The sequence below is a fragment of the Pseudopipra pipra genome, chromosome 6 (assembly GCF_036250125.1).
Source record: "Pseudopipra pipra isolate bDixPip1 chromosome 6, bDixPip1.hap1, whole genome shotgun sequence".
NCBI lineage: Eukaryota > Metazoa > Chordata > Aves > Passeriformes > Pipridae > Pseudopipra > Pseudopipra pipra.
Window position 1 is genome coordinate 27,104,993 of NC_087554.1, and position 18,717 is coordinate 27,123,709.

Here is an 18,717-nt window from a genome sequence, read left to right on the forward strand (position 1 = left end):
TCCGCCAGCGCGCCCGTCTCCCTCCGCCGCCCCCGGCGCCGCGGTGTGGCCCGCGCGAGCCGCCGTAGCGCTGCCGGGCCGGGCCGGAGAGCGGCGGGCCGGGCGGGCGCTCCCCCTGCGCTGCCGGGGCTCGGCGGGCGGGTCCGGCCGCGGCCCCCCACGCCTCCCCGGCACCCCGCACTGCGGAGCCGCCCCCTCGCTGCTGCAGCCGCCGCCGCGGGTACGGCCCCCGCCCCGCCCGCGGGGGCGGCCCGCGCCGCGGCCCCTCCTCGGGGCAGGCCGGCTGCATGGGCAGGAGCTGCGGGCATCGCGGGCGCCGCGCTCGCCGCTCCTGGGCGCCAGGTAGGAGAGGATCACTCGGCGGGGTGAGCTGGGGCTGGGGCGCGGGAGGAGGCGCGGCCCCTCGGCCGCAGTGCTGCCGCCGCAGGGAGGGGGCTGGCGGCTGTGCCGGCTTGGACGTGTCTCTCTGCCTCTCCTCTCTCCCCCCTTCTCTCTCCTTCCCTTCCTCCCTCTCTCTCTCTTTCTCCCCCGCCCCCATTTTGCACGGAAGCCGGGAGGATATCTCACTGCAGGCTCTGACTGCATCCCTCTTTCACCCCCGGCCACCGCCGGCGCTCGGGGAAAGGTGAAGGTTTTGGCCGGGGGTCTGTAATCGTTGGCACAGCTGTAGTGCCTCCATGATCCACCTCATAAATAGGGGGTGGGGGGTTGTGGGAACATTATGTGCCTTTATTATCTGGTATCGCACACTATATATTTGTATGCACTTAAAGCGGAGATAAATTTTTGAGAGTTAAAAACTCCCTCGTGTGTATTCTCGGGGCGCTTCTGCGACTAGGCATTTAATAGTCAAGTACAGTATTGTGCTTTCCAGACTGTGAAACATAAGGTGGAATGGATGAGCACGGAGCAAAAGCAAGGGGCTCGATAGACTCCGTTAATGGACTCCAATGGTGGGAGTTTTTGTCTTTGTCGTAAGATGATACTGAAGTGTAAAACATCTAAATTTTGGATTTGGGAACTGGTTTAGATGTGCTAATTGATACTAAATGGATGATAATTTATGTGGAAGCCTCGGAGAATAGTAATGCTGGATCCATCCTTATCATAAGCTCTTGAGTTTACGTTTCTTGCAAAGACTGAGGCTAGAATTTATTGTGAGTGTTGTATTGACCCACGGGTGCATCTTTCAGTTTAGATTACTGCTGATTTGATCCTCTGGAATCTGCGAAAGGAAAGTTTGCCAGCCTCTCTGAATAGCTTTGCAGAGTAACAGGAGTGGAGTTCCCGAGCAGAATCGCTGAGAGATATGTGAACGAGTGTGAGCAAGGCTGAGGACATCGGTATTTCTGCCTCAAACCTGGGCTCATTCCCCAGGCACAGTGTCTGTGTGTGGGGTGAATACCCTTGTGGCACCTGGAGATGATGTCGGTTGAAGGGTCTACGATAACAAGTCGGATCAAAAATCTACTTCGCTCCCCTTCCATTAAGCTGAGGAGAAGCAAGCCTGGGAACAAGCGAGAGGATATAGGCAGCAAGGTGAGTGCTGTGTGGTGCAGCTAGCATGGATGGTTTAACTTTGTTGTCCAAGTTTCCATCTATACTGACAGTGCTGCTTTGGGAGACCTGTATAACTGTAGAATGATACAGGGACACTGATCTGTGACTGGTATGTCTTTTAGCTGGGATCTTCGCTGTGCTGCAGATCCTTGCTAAAACCTTTATTTCTCTTCTGAAACTCTTTTTGCTTCTGTGGTATGTACCCAGTCTGTATCAGAAAGCTTTTGGGATTTCCCGCACTGTAGTGTGTAGAGCTGTTACAGATGACTGATAGGAGAAATATAATGCTGCCTCTTCCTTCATGTTACGAACTGCTAACCTGCATTACCAGCAGCTAAGGATACAGAAACTGTTCTGTGTAAGCAGTTGCTCTCACCCTGCAAAGGATGTTCTGTGAACATGTGGGAGGGGAAGGATGATCTGAAAGATGAAGGATGCGAAACATGTCTTGGAGATGTCTGTTCTGTTGGTGTCTGCATTCCACAGGCCTGGATGTTCTTTCTTCTGTGTTCAGCTGTGCACCTCAGACACCCTTCCCTGGGAATATCTTCTATGGGATATAATTGGTTCTACCAGAAAAATCCATCATTCTTGGTGTTGTGAGGAATTCCTGACAGACAGTCACTCACTGGGAATTGACTAGTGTCATGAGGAAAGGACGATGACTTAAACTCACGTTCAGGGAGAACAGGAGCTGGGTGGCATTGCCTTGTGCTGACAAGTCACCTCTGAGTCAGGGCACCTTCTTCTGTCCCTGCCACTGATTCTCCTGTAACCCTGGGCAAATCACTCAGCCTTTGTGCAGCTCTCTCTCCATAAATAGAAAGCTTAATCCCTCCCCTTTTGAGAAGACTCACTAATAAATAAGAAATGCTTGTAATCCACGTCTGCAAAGTGCATTTGTTGGTCTCAACACAGTAATGCTTCAAAATTTATCTCTTGAAGAGCGCGTGTAAAACTTCAGAGGAAATAAATGGCACTGTACCTAAAAATTGTCTGTCCCCAGCATGAAATCCTGTTCTCAGAACTCTGGTTCAGGTCCAAGTTTCCCTTAGATGGCTCTTTAATACCAAGGAACACAATATTCTTGTCTTGCCATGCTAGAGAAAACCCTGTATGGCTTCCTCAAAGTTGTCTAGAGGAGAGCCCTTAGTGCTTGTGCGTGACCTCGGCGTGTGCATGTGCTGCATTTAATGCACCCTGTGGACTGCCAGTGAAATGTGCTTTCTAGCTGTTGCTGAAGAGTAGTTGGTTGGTCTGTCTGTATTCTGCAGAGACTTCCATTGGAAGAGACAAAAGCCACCTATACCCCCCCAAGTATGGTGGGAATTGGATTCTGGCTCTGTGGTCTGCATACTCCTTTTCAGGGCCAGGACCTGTTGCTGCACACCCTGGGTATTTTCTGGTACATATTTCATTTTGTTTTCCTTACATGTGCCTTTTAGAAGAGCTCCATTTTATCCCTTGTGCTGTTTCCCAGTGTGCTGTCAGGGCTGTCTGAGCCCCTGGAGATATCATGGATTCATTCCGCACCATCAAATTAGGGTTTCAGGGCTAGATTTTGTATACTTTACTAATAAGAGCAGTTAATCAGTGAGATGCAAAGGAACTGCTGGGGAGTTTGCTGGTAGAATCAATTTGTCATTATGAGGAGTTAGGTGCTGGTGTTGGTTTTCTCAAGTAATCTGCTCTGAATTAGCTCAAATGAGTTATGGTCTGCCTTCAGTGGGACAGGCAAAGGAGCAGGCAGGGCAAAAAGGAGTGGGCCCTTTACCAAAGATCTGACATATGTGGGTATCCCTCTGCCATGGGTGTGCTCCTCTGCTTTCCAAGGTGAGAAGCAGCTCGACTTTTCTAAAATAGCAGGAAACAGATCTCAGTATGCTATTTGGTGTGAGTGTAAATCCTTTGGGACTAAAACTGAGCATCATATGCTCCTGAGGAATCTTTTCTGACCTTCAGGGAGGAATTTTTCAGGCATCTTTGTCTCTTGGACTTCTTGAGAAATGACTGCTCCAAGAGATGTATGTAACTGGTCACATGGAAGCATGGAAGGGCCTATGAAGTTGGTCATCTCTGCTGATGGAGCTTTTATTGCAACGAGCTACTTAATTTAAGATGGACAGGCACCCTCAGTAGCACTGGCTAGACTTCCATCTGCTGATTTTCCCTTCCAGTGGAAAGTGTCCCTGGTGTCCTACTCTTTCCTTTGTCAGTGTGAGGCTTGCCAGGCTGTCTCAGTGGTTAGGGACAGACCCCTTATGCAGTTTGTCATGTTGAAGAGAAGGCCTGTGAAAATTGCCTCCTTTCAGTGAGGCAGCTGTGTAGTGCTGGGCTGGATGTGGGCAGGCTGTGGGAGGCTGGCTCTGCAGAGACCTGTTTGTGCATTGCTGTGAAAGGGGGAGTGTGGGTACGTAGAGATATTTTGCATGATGGCGGTGCAGGACATGCAGTGTGTTACTTGGGAGCTGTACAAGAGAGAACTTTTTTTGTGACTTTTATTAGGACTTATTTCTTGCTGTAATTAATGCATGGTTTTACTGTACAGCTCCAGGAGATCTCTATAGGAGTAAAACTAAGGAGCTAATAGGTAATCAAGGGTATTAAAAAAAAAAGGGAGTGGAGGAGGAATGGAAACTCTTTAAATAAAATTTTTTGATAAACTGGATGAAGTGTGTGCCTTTTTTGCTGTTTTTTGAAACTAGTTTTTTTTTTTTAATGGGAGTCCTGATTTTTGTTGGTGCCTGACTAGTTTTATGTGTAGGCTTTTTTTTTTATCTTCTGATGTTCATGGCTTGAATCCAGTTTTTCTGTCCTCTCCAGATCTGTTTTTTTGTGTTGAACCAATATAGACATAGAGTACTGTGACTTAAGTCTAGGCCTGTTGACTGTTGGGATTTGTAACGTGTCGGTGTGGAGGTTGGAATCTAAAATTTCCTTAGATAAGTTGGTTGGAGCGCGTTCAATTTCTAGAGGATTACTGGCCCTGCCAGAAACCTGGCCATGCCTCTGGTCATGGTGCTTGTGATTCCAGGAGAGACATGGGGTTAAAAACTGGGCACTGAGTGCCTCTGAATCACCCTGAATGAGTGGCACTCTCAGGACAGTGGGGAAGCAAAGAGTTAAAATGTCCTGTTTGCTGTAGTACCCTTCGACTTGGCTACACAACTCTCTCTCTGCTCACAGAAGTAATGTACCTAAGCAGGTACAGTTCCTGCAGGGGCTGTTTGTATTGTTGAGCTCTATACTTGTAAATATAAACCTCTTTTTAACTGAGAAAACTGTGCCTGTTTGGGGAGGGGGAAGGGTGTATGTGTTCTGGTATCCTCAGTCAAACCAGATTACAAATGTCAGCTTAGAAACAAATTGCTACAAAACCTGCTACAGGCTTTCCCTAAAACGGTAAGCCAGCGAATCAAAGAAACATATTTGGAATTTATGCTTGTTTCTTTGATCTCTCCTGTTTTTTCTAAGCCAGAAATATTTCAAGTTGCCAGTTTAAAAAGAGTGCTTTGACTAAAACCTGACATTCCTCAGCACGAAGTCATTCTGCACAGGAACTATTGTATTGTGGTCTCCCCCTTCTCCAAGTGGGACGTGAACATGTACAGCTGGAGTGGCTGTTCCTGCCTCATGATACTGGGTTGGACTGGGTGGCTCTGCAGGACCTTTTGGAGAGCTTTTTTTTCTGAAAATGAGCCCTAAGTTGCTCCTAGTGAGACAGGGTTTTCTGTCCTCCTTTGGTGAGGCATGGTCTGTTACTACCAGCCAGCAGAAACAAGTATGTGTACCTCTGTGTCCTGCCAGTGAGCTTTCACAGATTTAAGAGGGAAGCAGATCCATGGAAGCTTGAGACCCCTTGTGTCTTGTTGTGCCCCTTGCATTCCCAACGCAGTTCTCCAACTTCTTAATCCCCGGAGAAGCTGCAGGGCTCGGCTAGGACCACAAGCTGTTCTGGACACAGGAGAGTGGAGTCATGTTTCTGGCCTGACTGTAGCTTCCTGCCTTCAGTACACAGTCCTTTTTGTTTGAAAATATCGTGGCTTTCAACATGATTCAGTTTAGACTTAACTAGATCAGCTGAGAATTGCTGAACCTGAACTGTAACAGAACCAAAAACGACACAAGTTTAGTTCACTGGTATAAATGCATCAAAAATCATCACTTCCTATTAAATCACATAGGCTGAGGCTTGTTGCAGAGTGGAATTCTTTGTAAGACTTTGGGAACAATTTGACCCTGCAGCAGCAGAGCCTCCTGGGTTCCTCATCAGCAATATTTCCCAGGGAGCTGGATGTGGGGCTGAGCAGCCTGACTGAGTGGGTAGTTAGAGAGCAGCCTGTCTGATGCTGTTTTTGTTTTGGCAGGATTTGGAAGGGTCTTTTACATAATGACGGTGCTTTTGAGGAGCTGTTCAGTGCAGTATTGCCCCATTGGCCTTCTTCATTCCGCTGCAGTCTGAGCAGTGCTCAGCCCACCATCCCTGGGACCAGTGCAGCCAGGGGCACAGCTGAGGGGATGCATCTAACCCTTGTCTGGCTGTCTGCTGCTGTGCATGTTCTACTTCATCATCCATGAATGTTACTTGGCCCCAGTTGATAGCTTGAGATCTTTCTCACAGCTCTCCACTGCATAATCTAAACACACCCAATTGCTTCAACAGCTTAGGGCCTGCTGTCCAGAGATAGGAGGGATTTCATGTCTGTCTCTGGTCAGGCTTATAACAGTGTCCCTTAAAGCAGAGGACAAAGACTGGTTGGCTTTTCCACAGCCAGACCTGCATTTCAGTGGTGTGTCTGTATCTGTGGATAGAGTCAGTGGAACAATGGAGAGTGTCATAGCTCATGGGGTGAATCCTTCCCTACTGGTCTGCTCTGGTCCCCCTTACTCCATCCTCCAATACGTGGTGCTCAAGATAACTCTGTTAATAGTTTCACACACAAGGTTTCCTTGTTTCATTCTTCATGAATGTTATGCCTTGTCCTGAAAATACAGGGTGATCTGGCTAGCTCTCCTGGTCTGAACGTGAGTATTAAATGTGACTTACATACACAGAGCATATCAAAGCCGAAGTTTTTGTGCTGGTGAACTGCAGTACCAATGGCTTTTGGTTCTTGGAGGATGGTGGATCAAAAGCATATAACAATTCAACATATTTGGTTTTGTAGCCTGCAGCTGTATCCATGAACCACTGTGATCCTTCTTGCCAAGCTTGAAAGGAGATTGCTAGGAAGATCCACCCTTCTAGCCACCCCTAAATCATGTGCTGTCTTTACTGTGAAAGACAGCGGGGAAAATCTCTCCATAGCAGGGGAAGTGTGATGATGTGCTAATGGCTGGGGTGCAGTCAGCATGAACAACACAAACCAGGTCATTTGCCTAGTGGGTTTAGATGGTTCTTGCTTCCCCTGGGTGGTCATACCCTGCTTGCCTGGATGGTCTTTTAGAGCTGCTGTGGTGTTGCCTTGTATGTTGTTCTTCATCTCTCTCAGGTGAGTTGGGTATTCTGAGAAGGCACGTGAGATTTAGCTAACCTGTCTGGAGATGCTTGTAAGCAGGTTTTACGCTGTCCTGCTGTGCTGGATAAGCTGTACACCTACAGACTGATGACCCCCTTTTGCTTGCGGGCTGTTCTGTGGTGGACTGTGAAGCATGTGGTGTTTGCCAAAGACCTGGCTGGGATAGGAAGGTGGCAGAGGTGTTGCAGTGGTACATTTGCAGTCAGAGCTGCTGTTCGCTGTGGTGCAAGGGGGTTGGTGGAGAAAGGCATCGACAGACATAGTGGAAAGAGTCCTCCTTTATTGTGTACCATCTGTTTCACTAGCTGTGTGCTTGGTCCTACCTGTGATGTATTACCTCACTTGTTTCAGGAGGGCAGAACAGTTGAAGTAATGGTTGGAAGTGAGGCCAGGCTGGGCCATAATCTGCTTTTGTGTCTTCAAGGATCTGCAAGCACTTGTAAAAGGACTTGTATATTGTTCTACTCTCCTTTGTGTCTAGTGGAAAGTAACTCCACAGCACTACCTCCTTTTCTGGCTGAGAAAGTGGGGGTCAGCATTTTGAAGGCCTGGCAAATTGAAGTAGATATTTTGTTTCCTGTTCATCAGGTCTTAGGGAGAAGTTGCTTGATTAACTTTGATACAATTTTCTCTGTGACTGTGAAAGCAAACACCGTGTACTAGCTAGTCTTTGGCTTACTTAAAAGGTCTCTTGTGTTGATCTTTGGTGCCAGGAGCGGCACTTACATGGCATTCAAACAGAGCTTAGCCCTGACATTAATGTTGAATGATCCCAGCTAAGATTTGAATAACTATCACCAAGGCCAGCTTCAGTTACTCCAGGCTTCCCTTTGTGCCTGATGTACCTGCCTCTGCACAGCTGGAAGTGTCTGAGGGCTTTGGTACATGCGTAGCAGGGTTATGACATGCTCCCTGCGCTGGTTTCCAGCTCCAGATGTGGGCTGGTCCCTGTGCCTGAAACCCCGCAGGCTCTGCTGAGGCTGTACCCACCAAAGGGTGGCTACTGCAATTCAGAAAAACCTTCTACTATTTCCTTTCACCACAGCCTTGCCCTGAGCATGTGCCTGTGTGTTGTGCAAGGAAAATACAACTGAGACCTGCAGCTGTTGTAATCAGCTGTGCTGTGTGATCTGTATTCAAAAATGTTGTTGTCAAGTATTTTGACATTGCTAGTATTTGTATGTTCATAGATGTGATTCCAAACTCCTACAGGAAGACTGAGGCTGACCTAAGCATTGAATCTTGATCTTCTAAGGCCAAATCTTAGCCTTAGTCACAGAGCTCAACTTTTTGCAGATTACCAGGGATGTTTATCACCTCTCCTATGTGAGGAGGACTTGTGTTTATTTAAGATTATTTGCTTAAAAGTCCCCAAACTGTACTGTTGTAAGTGCTGACTTCGTTCCATTGTCACTAATGATTTCAGTGGCTCTGGTGATGATGACTTTCCAACAGGCTCAAGCAGATTAAGCACCGTAAGAATTTGAGCTGTGGAAACCCCACTAAGCCTTGTAAATTTGCTCATGTCCGAAGAGACCAGTACTGTTGTTAGTTACTCTGAGGAAACTGATTGAAAATAGTACTGTAGAAGACTATGAACTGCTGGTGTATTCAGAGTTTCCAAGTCAAGAGCAATAAAAGCCAAACCTGCTTGTTCTCCCAAATACAATATTAAAATTCACAATTGGTTAAGAAGGGTAACGTGATATAACAACTAATACGAGATTTCTTACTTGATGACATTTTAACAATGGCATTCCTTCCTTACGGTGATACTTCTTTAATTTCTGCATCTCCCAGACACTTTGCGTAGTTAGGCTGAAATTTCCCCCATCATGGATCCAAAAGAGATTCCTTCCTCTGGAGGAAAGTAGATTATCAGTGGTAGAGAGTCATAACATTAACAAATGGCTTGAGAGCAGGTAGATGGAGAAGTTTCTGAAAGAAGGAGAAAGCAACATCGTTTCAGTGTCAAGGTTCAAGGATACAGACTTGTAAAGCTCTCTGCTCCTCTCCCAAATAGGCAGTGCAAAGAACAGTGCTGCCTGTTCAGAAACCCTTCCCTGTCGACAGGCAGGCCCAGCATAGGGCAATTGTTTGAAGTGCCAGTATTGAAGTGTTAGCTGTTCTCCTGTGCTCAACAGTGGTAGCCTTTGAGCTCTCCCAAGGACTTTGAAATTGCTTGCTCATTTCTGAGTAGAGCATAAGGGGCTGCTCGCCTTTGAAGTCTTGTTTGCTTTCATTTGCAAAACAAAAAAAGATAAAAAACTCCACCATTGCTCAAACCAGGCTTTGCACAAAAGGAGCTTGAGTTCACTGCTCAGCCCCTAATGCAATCTAGATGCTAGAGTTGCTAAAACATTGAATAGGATTGAGGATGAAAGGAATGTGTGCAAGACCTGCCTCCTTATTTGGTGACAGCTCCTGGTGTTCAGAACTTGCTGTGCTCTGTGCTTCAGCCATAGTCGTGCTGCGGGGCTGTGACTGAGACCATAAGGGGATAGGGATGGTGTTGAGGGTATCCTGAGTGGGCATAAGTCAGGGTGTACTTGGCTAAGCACTTGCCTATGCTAGAAACAATTTGCAAGCTGAGCTCCCACAGCAAGCTGGTGACACCGCATCAGAAGCGTCTGTTGAATGATCCTGTCCCTCAAAGAAACAAACTATACCAGTGAAAGGGCTTCTTTCTGCCAGTTACATTGCATCAATATTAGCCTTTTCTTCAAGAGCTTTGTGTGGGCTAAGAGTGATGTTCTTCGTGCTCCTAACCAATGCTTCCCTTCTGCTGAACTGTATAAAAAAAGAGTGAACCTTGAAACAACTGTGGGTTTTTTTTTTTTGGTTTGTTTTTTTTTTTTTTTTTAAATACAGTTAAAGGTTTTGAGTTCTGTGCTCCGCTCTTCAAGCTATGTCTGATCCTCTTTTTTCCCTCAGTGTAAAACAGACAGGATACTTTTCCACTTACTGCAAAGTGTCCCAGCGTCCAGGGCTTTAAAACAACTGCATAACTCTTTGTATTTGGCTTATCTCCCAGTTTTGAACTAGATATAGTGGTCGTAAGTGCAGTTGTTTCAAACCTGTTTTGGGGGTGTCATCCTCCTCGAGCAGCTGGATCCAAAAGCATTGCTGACTGTAAACTGGAACTGACAAATTTGGGATCTGCTTTTTTTGCTTAAGCCCATATTGTCCCAACTCATCTAATTTTCTTGGCCTGAATCATGGCCAGACGTGCTTCAAAAATGGTTCTGTGTATCTCGCCCAACTGTGAGGGCTAGCTGGTGGAAAGTGTTTGCCCAGCCTGTTCTCGAAACTCTGCTATGGGAGTGGTGGTTGAAGGGAATGGGGACAAGATGACATAAAGGGCTCTTAATAAAATGTATTAACAAATATTTCTGATGGGTCTGTGGTGGCCCTCAATGGATGTAGCTGTTTCTAAAAGCCTGACCTGCTTTTGAGGCTGAAATTGGGATTCCACCTTCCTCTGCACCGGGAGGATAATCTTCCTCCCTGATAATCCATGGCTTGTGCTGCCTGTCTCTTCAGGCTTCTCAAGCTAAGCTGTTGAGATGTATTTACACGCAATCAGCAGCGTGAGTAACTGGTGCTGGGGAAGAATGAGGGTGAGGAACTCTGGGAGAGAGGCAGTTTTCTTCAGCTTCCTCACCACTGACGACTTTGGCTGTAACTTCTGAAAGAGCAGGTCTCCTGCATCCCTGTTGTGGCGAGTGGCTTACGGATACTTGCTTTGTGTAGTTCTTGGCCTGTTTTCTGTAGCAGGGCAGCAAGTAAGCTTTTTGATGTCCAAGACCTGCGATAAATAGTTTTTTGATGGAGCCATGAGTGGAAAACTGAGCATGGTGGTGGGGGAGAAGATGCAGCACCTGAACTGTCTCTGGTGTGTTGGAGCTCCTCTAGGTCCTTGGAATGAGTGTTTCTGCGCAGGAGCGTTAGTGTGTAATCATGGCCGTTAATAAAATGGCCAGAGGGCTGATTTATGGCACAGCCTGTGGAAGCAAGAGCCAGTGGGCCCCCCAACACCCAAAATGCACTTGCATGGCCTGACCCACCTGTTCACTGCTTGCTGGGAACTTCACAGCTTCTGCCCTGGCTTCTTCCAGGTGCTGTGGCCTCCCGTGGCCATGGAGATGCTGTGGCACACTTGTGGAGGGGCACCTTGACCCTACCTCCGGTGCTGTGGGTACCTAGTGCCTGGGGAGGCTCCGCACTGCCTGGGGGACTGCGACTCTGGATAAGCCCGTGCTGCTTGGTTTAAACACACGTTCGGAAAAAAGGAGACAAACCAAGCTCCTAGTCTAGACAAACCCTCTATAATATGCTCAGAGTCTGCATTGTCTTCAGACAGTGTCTGGACCTTTATGGTGGAACTCTGGTGACCAAGGTTCCAGGCTGACCAGCAAGGCTGGGAGAGACCACCAGGTTGCCCTGAGCAGTAACACTGCCCTCTGTGGTAGAGGATATGGTGCATGAGATGCACTGGGCAGCTTTCAGCTCTGCATCTTCACCAAGGGAACTGAATTGTGTCATTAGTTTGGGAAAATTTGCCTCTTTGGTGAAAGAAAAGTGTTTTACAGGGCACCTGGGGAACTGAGGTCACCAGGAGTTAAGAAATACTGCTCACTGTGGAGAGTCTTGTGATGTTCTGCTGGGAAAAGGAGAGTGCTTGCTGTGATAAGGCATTTAGTTTTGCTGTCAGTGCTTTCCAGAGGTTTAAAACAATTGGGAACACTCATCACCTACTGCCTAAAGGTTTGTTAGCAGGCAACAGAATCTCTTTCTACTCTGTTTTTTTTCTGGCACTTAAGCCTTTTGTACTGGGAGGAGCAACCCGGCTGTCCTTAGTCAGCAGCCCTGGCTGAGGAAGGGAGGAGGCTATGTAAAGAGTGCTGTAAATGTCCAGACAGAGAGAAGCTGGTATTCCCGCCCTGGGCTCTGTGGAAGGGAGTTGTGGGCCTGAAGCATGTTTGTGTAGCATTTGGAATTAGTTTAGTTGAGGAGCTCTCATGCTGAGGAGATGGCAGAACTATAAATCATCAGTGATGGATGTAGCTGCAGAAGCAGTTAGGGCAGAAGGAAGGGCTTAGAAGCAAAATCCATTATAAAATGTCAAAGTGGGTGGTTTCCCTTGCTGGGGAGGGAGTCTTCTCTCCAGGCAGCAGAGGGAACACTGCCTATGCAATGTGGCCATCCCTCTGGAAGAGGAATTTGCATCCAGGTCTGTTGCCTGGGTTCTGTCCCATGTCCTACTCTCCTGCTCTCTAGAGTGATTTCATTTGGATGTTTTTCTCAGATGCCCAGAAAGGAAAGTACTGTAAACAGCTGCCAAGCAGGATTTTGTGTTGTAGAGCATACTTAAATGCTGGAGCCTGGTTAGATGATAGTATGTTTCTATTTTTCTCTGTGTGTGTATGTTTTTAATAGGAAGAACATATTCTGTTCTAGTTGAGTGTATGTTACTTTTCTTAGTGTGCCTGTTAGTACAGTAACTCAGAGCCCACTCTTTTGCCCTGCTTATAAAGTGACACTGGTATTGTGTTTCAGCTGAAATGTACACAGTCTTGCACAACCCTTCAGTAAGGTTTTTAGAGTCATGATGACCTTGAAGGTTTTAAAAGAAAACTGAATGCAAACTTTGGCACCATTCCTGTGGGTACTTAAGCGTGTGCTTAATTTTGCATGAGGTAGTATGAATGTGAGTAGTTCCATTTCACCCAGTGGATATAAAGATAAGTGCCTCTGTGGCCGATTGCAAGATCAGTCTATGTGTGATGATTCATTTAACGCACCTAACTCAATTGTGTGCATACCTTATATGTATATCATGCAGTTGTCTTCATCATGTTGTTTTGACCAGCTCAGCTCCACTTTGTCCATTAATCCATGTTTCCTGAATGTGTTCCTGGGAAGCCTGGAACAGAGACCGTTTCTCTTTCCCTGTTTCACACACCAAATAAACACTTAACCAGAGAAATTCCATTTTTACTTTGTACTCCTGTCATCATCCCCAAAATGGGTTTCCTCTTTTCTTCCCTCCTAAAAGCTCCCTGACAGAGCCTCCTCTGATCCAAACAAAATGCTGACCTGACAAGTTCAGGAAGGGCAGTTTCATCTCTGAACTTACAAACAGGTTTATGCAGGAATAAAGCTGGGTTATTTATACCCGGGAGAAGAGATGCCCATCTCTGCAGAGGCCTGAGATGATGGTCATTAACTTTTCCACATCACATAACCAAAGATGCCATGCCTTTCTAGATACTTCTGAGGTGTTGATTATGCTTTCCTGCTCTTTAAAGTCCAGTCCTATTGGATTCAGGCATAAGAAAAGGCAAGCTTCTTTTAAGAACGAACATGTTAATCCCATATCTGTCCCCCCTCTGCCCCCTGGTATTTAGCTGTTGCAGAGAAAAATGTGATGAAAGGTTGTTTTAATGTATACTGGAAAGACTAACAGAGCTGTGTTTGAAGCCCATGAGAGAGACAATCTGGTGAAAGGCATGGTAACTATCATCTGGTGCTTGCCTACATGTCGTAGTGGAAGGACCCTCCATTAGGAGAGGGAATCTAGCAGACACCTGGTCTCCCTGTGGGCTGCTGCTTGCGGTTTGGCTTACTGAAGGTCACGTTAAAACCTCGGCCTAGCACTGGGATCAGTATCCTGTGGGGTTCCTCGCAGGCCCCTTTCTCATGTACGTGTCACTGAGGTCCCTGCAACCAGTGCTGAATTAAGTACTCTTGGGATGTTGGGCCAGGGCTCCTGCTCCTTGCTGTTCTGCTTTCTTTTCAGTGTGTGAGCTTATGGGTACTGGACTAAGGTCAGACTCATTAAAATATGGTAGCACTACTGATATTTTCAGTACAGAGTTTGCAAATAGAGCTGTGCAAATCTATCTCCTGTTTGTCCACTCTTAAGGTTATAAGATTACTTTAAAATCCAAGTGGATACGGGCAGATGCTCTGTGTGTTGCATGTCTGCCCTTATGCTGGCCCACACCCTGGTCACCTCCACGTGGTCTGTTGGCAGTCAGACACTATATCTTGATGTGACAAGAGCTGGCTGTTAACTTACAGCTATAAATCTTTTGGGGCTATAGTGGAAGTCTGTCAGTGCTGTGCAGGTGGCAACTGGCTTACTTAGCTTCTAGGTGGATAACTTTTAAATTTTTTTTTCCCCTATCACAGCTTGTATTTCTGCAGTGGCAGAGCCTGTTCTGGTCACAGTGGAGCAGCAGTTAACAGACTTTATGGGACATTCTTTCCAATTGCTGTGGTCTAAACATATGTACACCAGCATTGAGTTACTTCTGCCTGGAAATAAGCCACAGAGCTATATATAAAATATGTTTGAACTGCTGCAGTAATGTTGTTGGTATAAATAGAAGAAGTGGTACACCCAGGGCTTCCCTTCCTTAGAGCTGATTCAAGAAGACTTCCCAGATACTCTATCTTCAGTGGAAAAGGCTGTAGAAGGTGGCTGAAAGCAATAACAAGATGCCATATGGCTAGCCTCCAGGGAAGAGCTTAAGTACTTGGGTCTGGAGCATTGGATTCCTGCTTGAAGGTTGCTCAGCTTTTTCCTCTTGTGGTGGAACATCTGTCTGAAATCCCATAGGGTTCAGTTTGCAGCAACCTGGTCCACCAATGCCACGGAGTTTCGTATATGACAGTCTCTTAGATTCTTGTGACTGAGTTTTCTTGAACTTTTGTCAGACATTTTCCTACTCAAGCTATAGTCCAGGTACTTGTGGAGCTGCTGTTATCATCATATTGTGACGTATTGGCTGCTGTAGAAGATTGTACCAACTTCTGTGGTCCTTTCTGTCACTAATAGATTTTTATCTCACTTAAAATGAAATGTAGGAGGTGACCTCTATAGAAATAGCAGAAAATGCTGATAAACACTGAGGAGCCAGTTGCAGCTTGTGGTTCATGCTAATTCCATCTTTAAACTCCAAGTGCTTCTTTGGCTAGTTTGTAAACAGATCCTTCCACAACATTGTCTCCTAAGTGCTCTATTGCAGGTGTCAACCTGCGATGTTCTGCAGACTTGAGAGGCAAGGTTTGCAGGTAGAAGTAGTGTCTTCTCTTAAACAGACTGATGCAATTAGAAGAAGGGAGGCAAGACTGTGGACAGATGGAGACATTTTTGGGGTTCACTGCTCCATGAATAATTCTCTACAGTCATTTCCTTCTGCATTGTTTTTATGAGTCCAAATCATCAGCTGTGTTCTTTCAACTCTGACAGGCCATCAGCTCTGTTTCATCCAACACCTCTTCTCTGGTCAGTGATGGGAATTACAGCCTGGCTTCACACAGGAGCTAGTTCTAGTGCAGGGGCTACAGTAAAACTTGTATCCAGTAGTTGCCCACTACCTAGATGCCAGTGCACCACAGCAGGGAGAGGACACAAACTGCATAGAAGCTTTATAGATCTCTTTTTGCTGGAGGCCATGAAATACAGTTTGAGCAGACTTAACATAGTGGCTCAGTACAAATGTCAGTCAACAGGGATGTTCTGACTCTTAAGAGCTGCTTTACTGTTCAGTCTTACTGCTTGTCCTTCAAGTGTTTGCCTGCTTATTATGTCTTTTGTTTGAACTGCAGAAATGTACTTGGGACTGTAGTTCAGGTATTTCTGAACTACGTGTCACTCAAAGTTATTTCTTAACCAGACAGATTCTGCTAGATTCTTCTGAGTAGGTGAATGCATCTAAAACTATTTACCAGAAAGTTATAGGAGAAGTGAATCTCTGCTGAAGACTGGAGTTCTGTAATCTGCATTCTGCTTTTTACAATAGCAGTTTTTGCTGAGAACTAAACATGTAAAAACAGCAGTACTTTGTGAAGTGTTGAAGGAACAGAAGTTGGCTGTGTGCCTAAATCTAGGGCTTTCTGAATTTCTAAACAAGGGCAGCAAAGATATGGTGGTTATTGTAATGGTTTGCTTTCTTGAAGTACAGCAGGAGCCATGTGGTAACAAAAACAAAGCATTTTTTATGTCTGTGGATAAAAATTGTTTCCTCTGAGTGTGATTTTACTTCCTCAGTTCTCATATTTGGTAATTCTACCAGTTACCCGTGGTTCTGAGCCTAAACATAAGCTAGAGGAGACTTCCAGTGTTACTCCCTCTGGTTTAGGCTTTTAAGGCACTTAGATGGCAGCCTATTCCCTTTTTCTTTCTGCTAAGTCACCTTTAAGGAACTCCTCAGTCAGTCAGCTTATGTTGGACTACTGTACCCCTTGTTTACAGACTTGTTTCCTACAGGAAAAGAAACTGAAAAGGTACTTGGGAAAAATCACAGGAGGAAGTGATTTAAGGGCAGAGTATGTGAAGAAGGAAAGTGGGCTGAATGAATGACTTAATGAATTTGTTTAGGATTGCTTTGTAGTTATCTTTATAACCTTTCCTCTCTCTGCGGTTTATTGTCTAGTGGTGGTTTCCTCTGTGTGTGTGTGTGTACGGAAAAGAGAGAGGATTGATGGTGTTTCTTGCTGCTGACTCGCAGGGGAGTTATTCAGGTCTTTGGGGTGCTGAGTCTAGGTCATAAAACTTGCAAAAAAAATTAACTGTTTGGAAAAGACTGATCTGAGTTCTGCGTCTGCTGTGACTGTGGACAATGATTGCCTCTCCCGTAGTAGCAGTTTGCATCTTTGAAGCAGAATGATGGCTCAGTGGTGCGTACCTGAGTGAGCACGTGTGGGCTGTTGGAGTTATGGTGGTGGCTGAGCAGCAGGTGCAGTGATTGGGACACTGTAATACTGGTGAAGGACTTTCAGCTGTACTGGAACAGGAGGAAGTGGCATCAAGGTTGTTAAAGAGATAATGGAAGTCAGTGCTTGTGCTGTTCTCTTGTTTTCTCAATCTTTGGCCTATGTTCCTATGTATCACTTCTCCTGGGGGATGTGGTCTCCTTTCTGGCTGACAGGATGAATCTCTTGGGTGCTCAGTATGCATGTTGATGGACAGATGCAAAGAGCTTCTTAGTTCTAGGATGCACGAAGGGCAAGGTGATAAAGGCTATTCTGTAAGAAGCTTATTCCTCGGGGCAGAGGACAGGGAAGAGTGCAGGAAGGGATTGCCTAGAGCCTGGCAGTGAGTGTTGGCTGGGGGTGGGCAGGAAGCTCAGGTGGCTCCTTCTGTATATCCTGATTGGTTTAGGCAAAATAAAGAAATCTCTTATGCTTTCCTTTGATTCATTTTTAAGCATCCTTTAAAAATATTGTCCCTGGCCTTAAGCAGGAGTGAGATACAGCAATGGTGCAGCATGGTCCACAGGGTAGCTGCTGGAAATTGGGGGCGAGGTGATGTTATTCCCAATTCTGCTGCTAATTTTTTGCATGATCAAGACATTTTACCTCAATGTTTGTGGGATGTTGCCACCTAGTCCTCTTATACCTGATTATAGATTGCAAGCTGTCTGAGAGTACATGTTGCTGCCTGCTGTAAGTACAAGAGGAGTCCATGTTTGTTGAGACTTCTTGTAAGTACTGTGAATCAGATACTAAATAGTTCAGACAATGTTTAGGAAGAGATGGAATAAAAATCTCTTCACCTCCTGCCTCCTTTGGTAGGGATGTTGTCTGTGTGATAAATGCTGTATACTCATTCTGCTCCTCCTGTTATATTTATTCCAATCTTAGCATCTTTTAAATGGCTGGTATATGTTTTTTTAAATATAATTTAAATCAGCTTACATCAAAACCATTTTTCATATAGCTGAGGATGAAAGTATGTACTTTCCCCCATGGGGTCACAGCAGTCTTAGAGAGATGAATGAATAGGAAGACAAGGTGTCTAGTCATGGAGCAGTTCAGGTGTTACAGGCAAGGTCCTTCAGGTATCAGGAGAGGTGAACTTTCTGACCTCCTGTGATGGGGACAGATAACGTGCTCTGTGTAAGGAATCTGGGCATAAAAAGATGAAGCTTTTACATACAGTCTCTTTAACAGATTTACAGTCTCTTTAAGACATTTCTTTAAGATACTGCCCTTCTCTAGAAGATGTGGTTGCCTTCCTGGCAATGGGGACTGGGTAAGTAGGGATGAGAGCTTAGGGAAATGATTTAGAAATGGCAGTCTTAGACTTTTAGGACAGAATGACTGTTTAAATCACTGGTGAAGGATAAAAATGGATTGATTCAGCATGGGGTTATGGTTAAATAAAGAAATCACAAATGAATTACGAGTGTTGCCTCAGGCAGGTTGATCAAAAGGCTTTTCTTTATCCTGCATAGCTCTAGTTTGTATGTTTTTACTCTTAGACTTAAGATAGACCACTAAGTTCCCCTACCTAAGCCTTGTCAAACAGTGCACAGATTCGTTCATACCAAAAATAAGCCCCAGTGTGAAGAAATTAAGGAGAAGGGGATTGTAACATGGTACTGAGATGTAGCTTTCCTTCTCTGGCTCCCCTCAGCAGAGTTAACTGTGGGGAAGGCTTTCTTCTCCCTCTCTTTTGGTCTGTCTTCCCCATGTCCAAGTTTAGTTTGAGCGTATGCGTTGTTTATGGAGTTCAGCAGGAGGTGATTTAGGACAGAGCTCCTTGCCATGGCAGTATCAGTGTTAGAAGTGCTATGAGTGTTATGGCCCCTGTGTTTGACTTCTCCAGAGTCAGGAGTTATGT

General features: G+C 45.7%; 1 protein-coding gene across 5 annotated transcripts in view; it reads left to right on the forward strand.

Annotated features, from left to right (window-relative positions):
- The first annotated feature begins 203 nt into the window (after positions 1-203).
- MAPKBP1 (mitogen-activated protein kinase binding protein 1) overlaps positions 204-18,717 on the forward strand; it is a 102,511-nt gene continuing 83,997 nt past the window's right edge. For 2 of the 5 annotated variants that reach the window (XM_064658112.1, XM_064658113.1), the window contains exons 1-2: positions 204-342; positions 1,194-1,539. In XM_064658112.1, coding sequence (XP_064514182.1) covers positions 1,423-1,539 — 117 coding nt within the window. In that variant the 5' untranslated portion in view covers positions 204-342; positions 1,194-1,422. Of the gene's footprint in view, positions 343-1,193; positions 1,540-18,717 lie in introns of those variants that run through there. The other 3 variants (XM_064658114.1, XM_064658116.1, XM_064658115.1) reach the window with 2 other exon arrangements.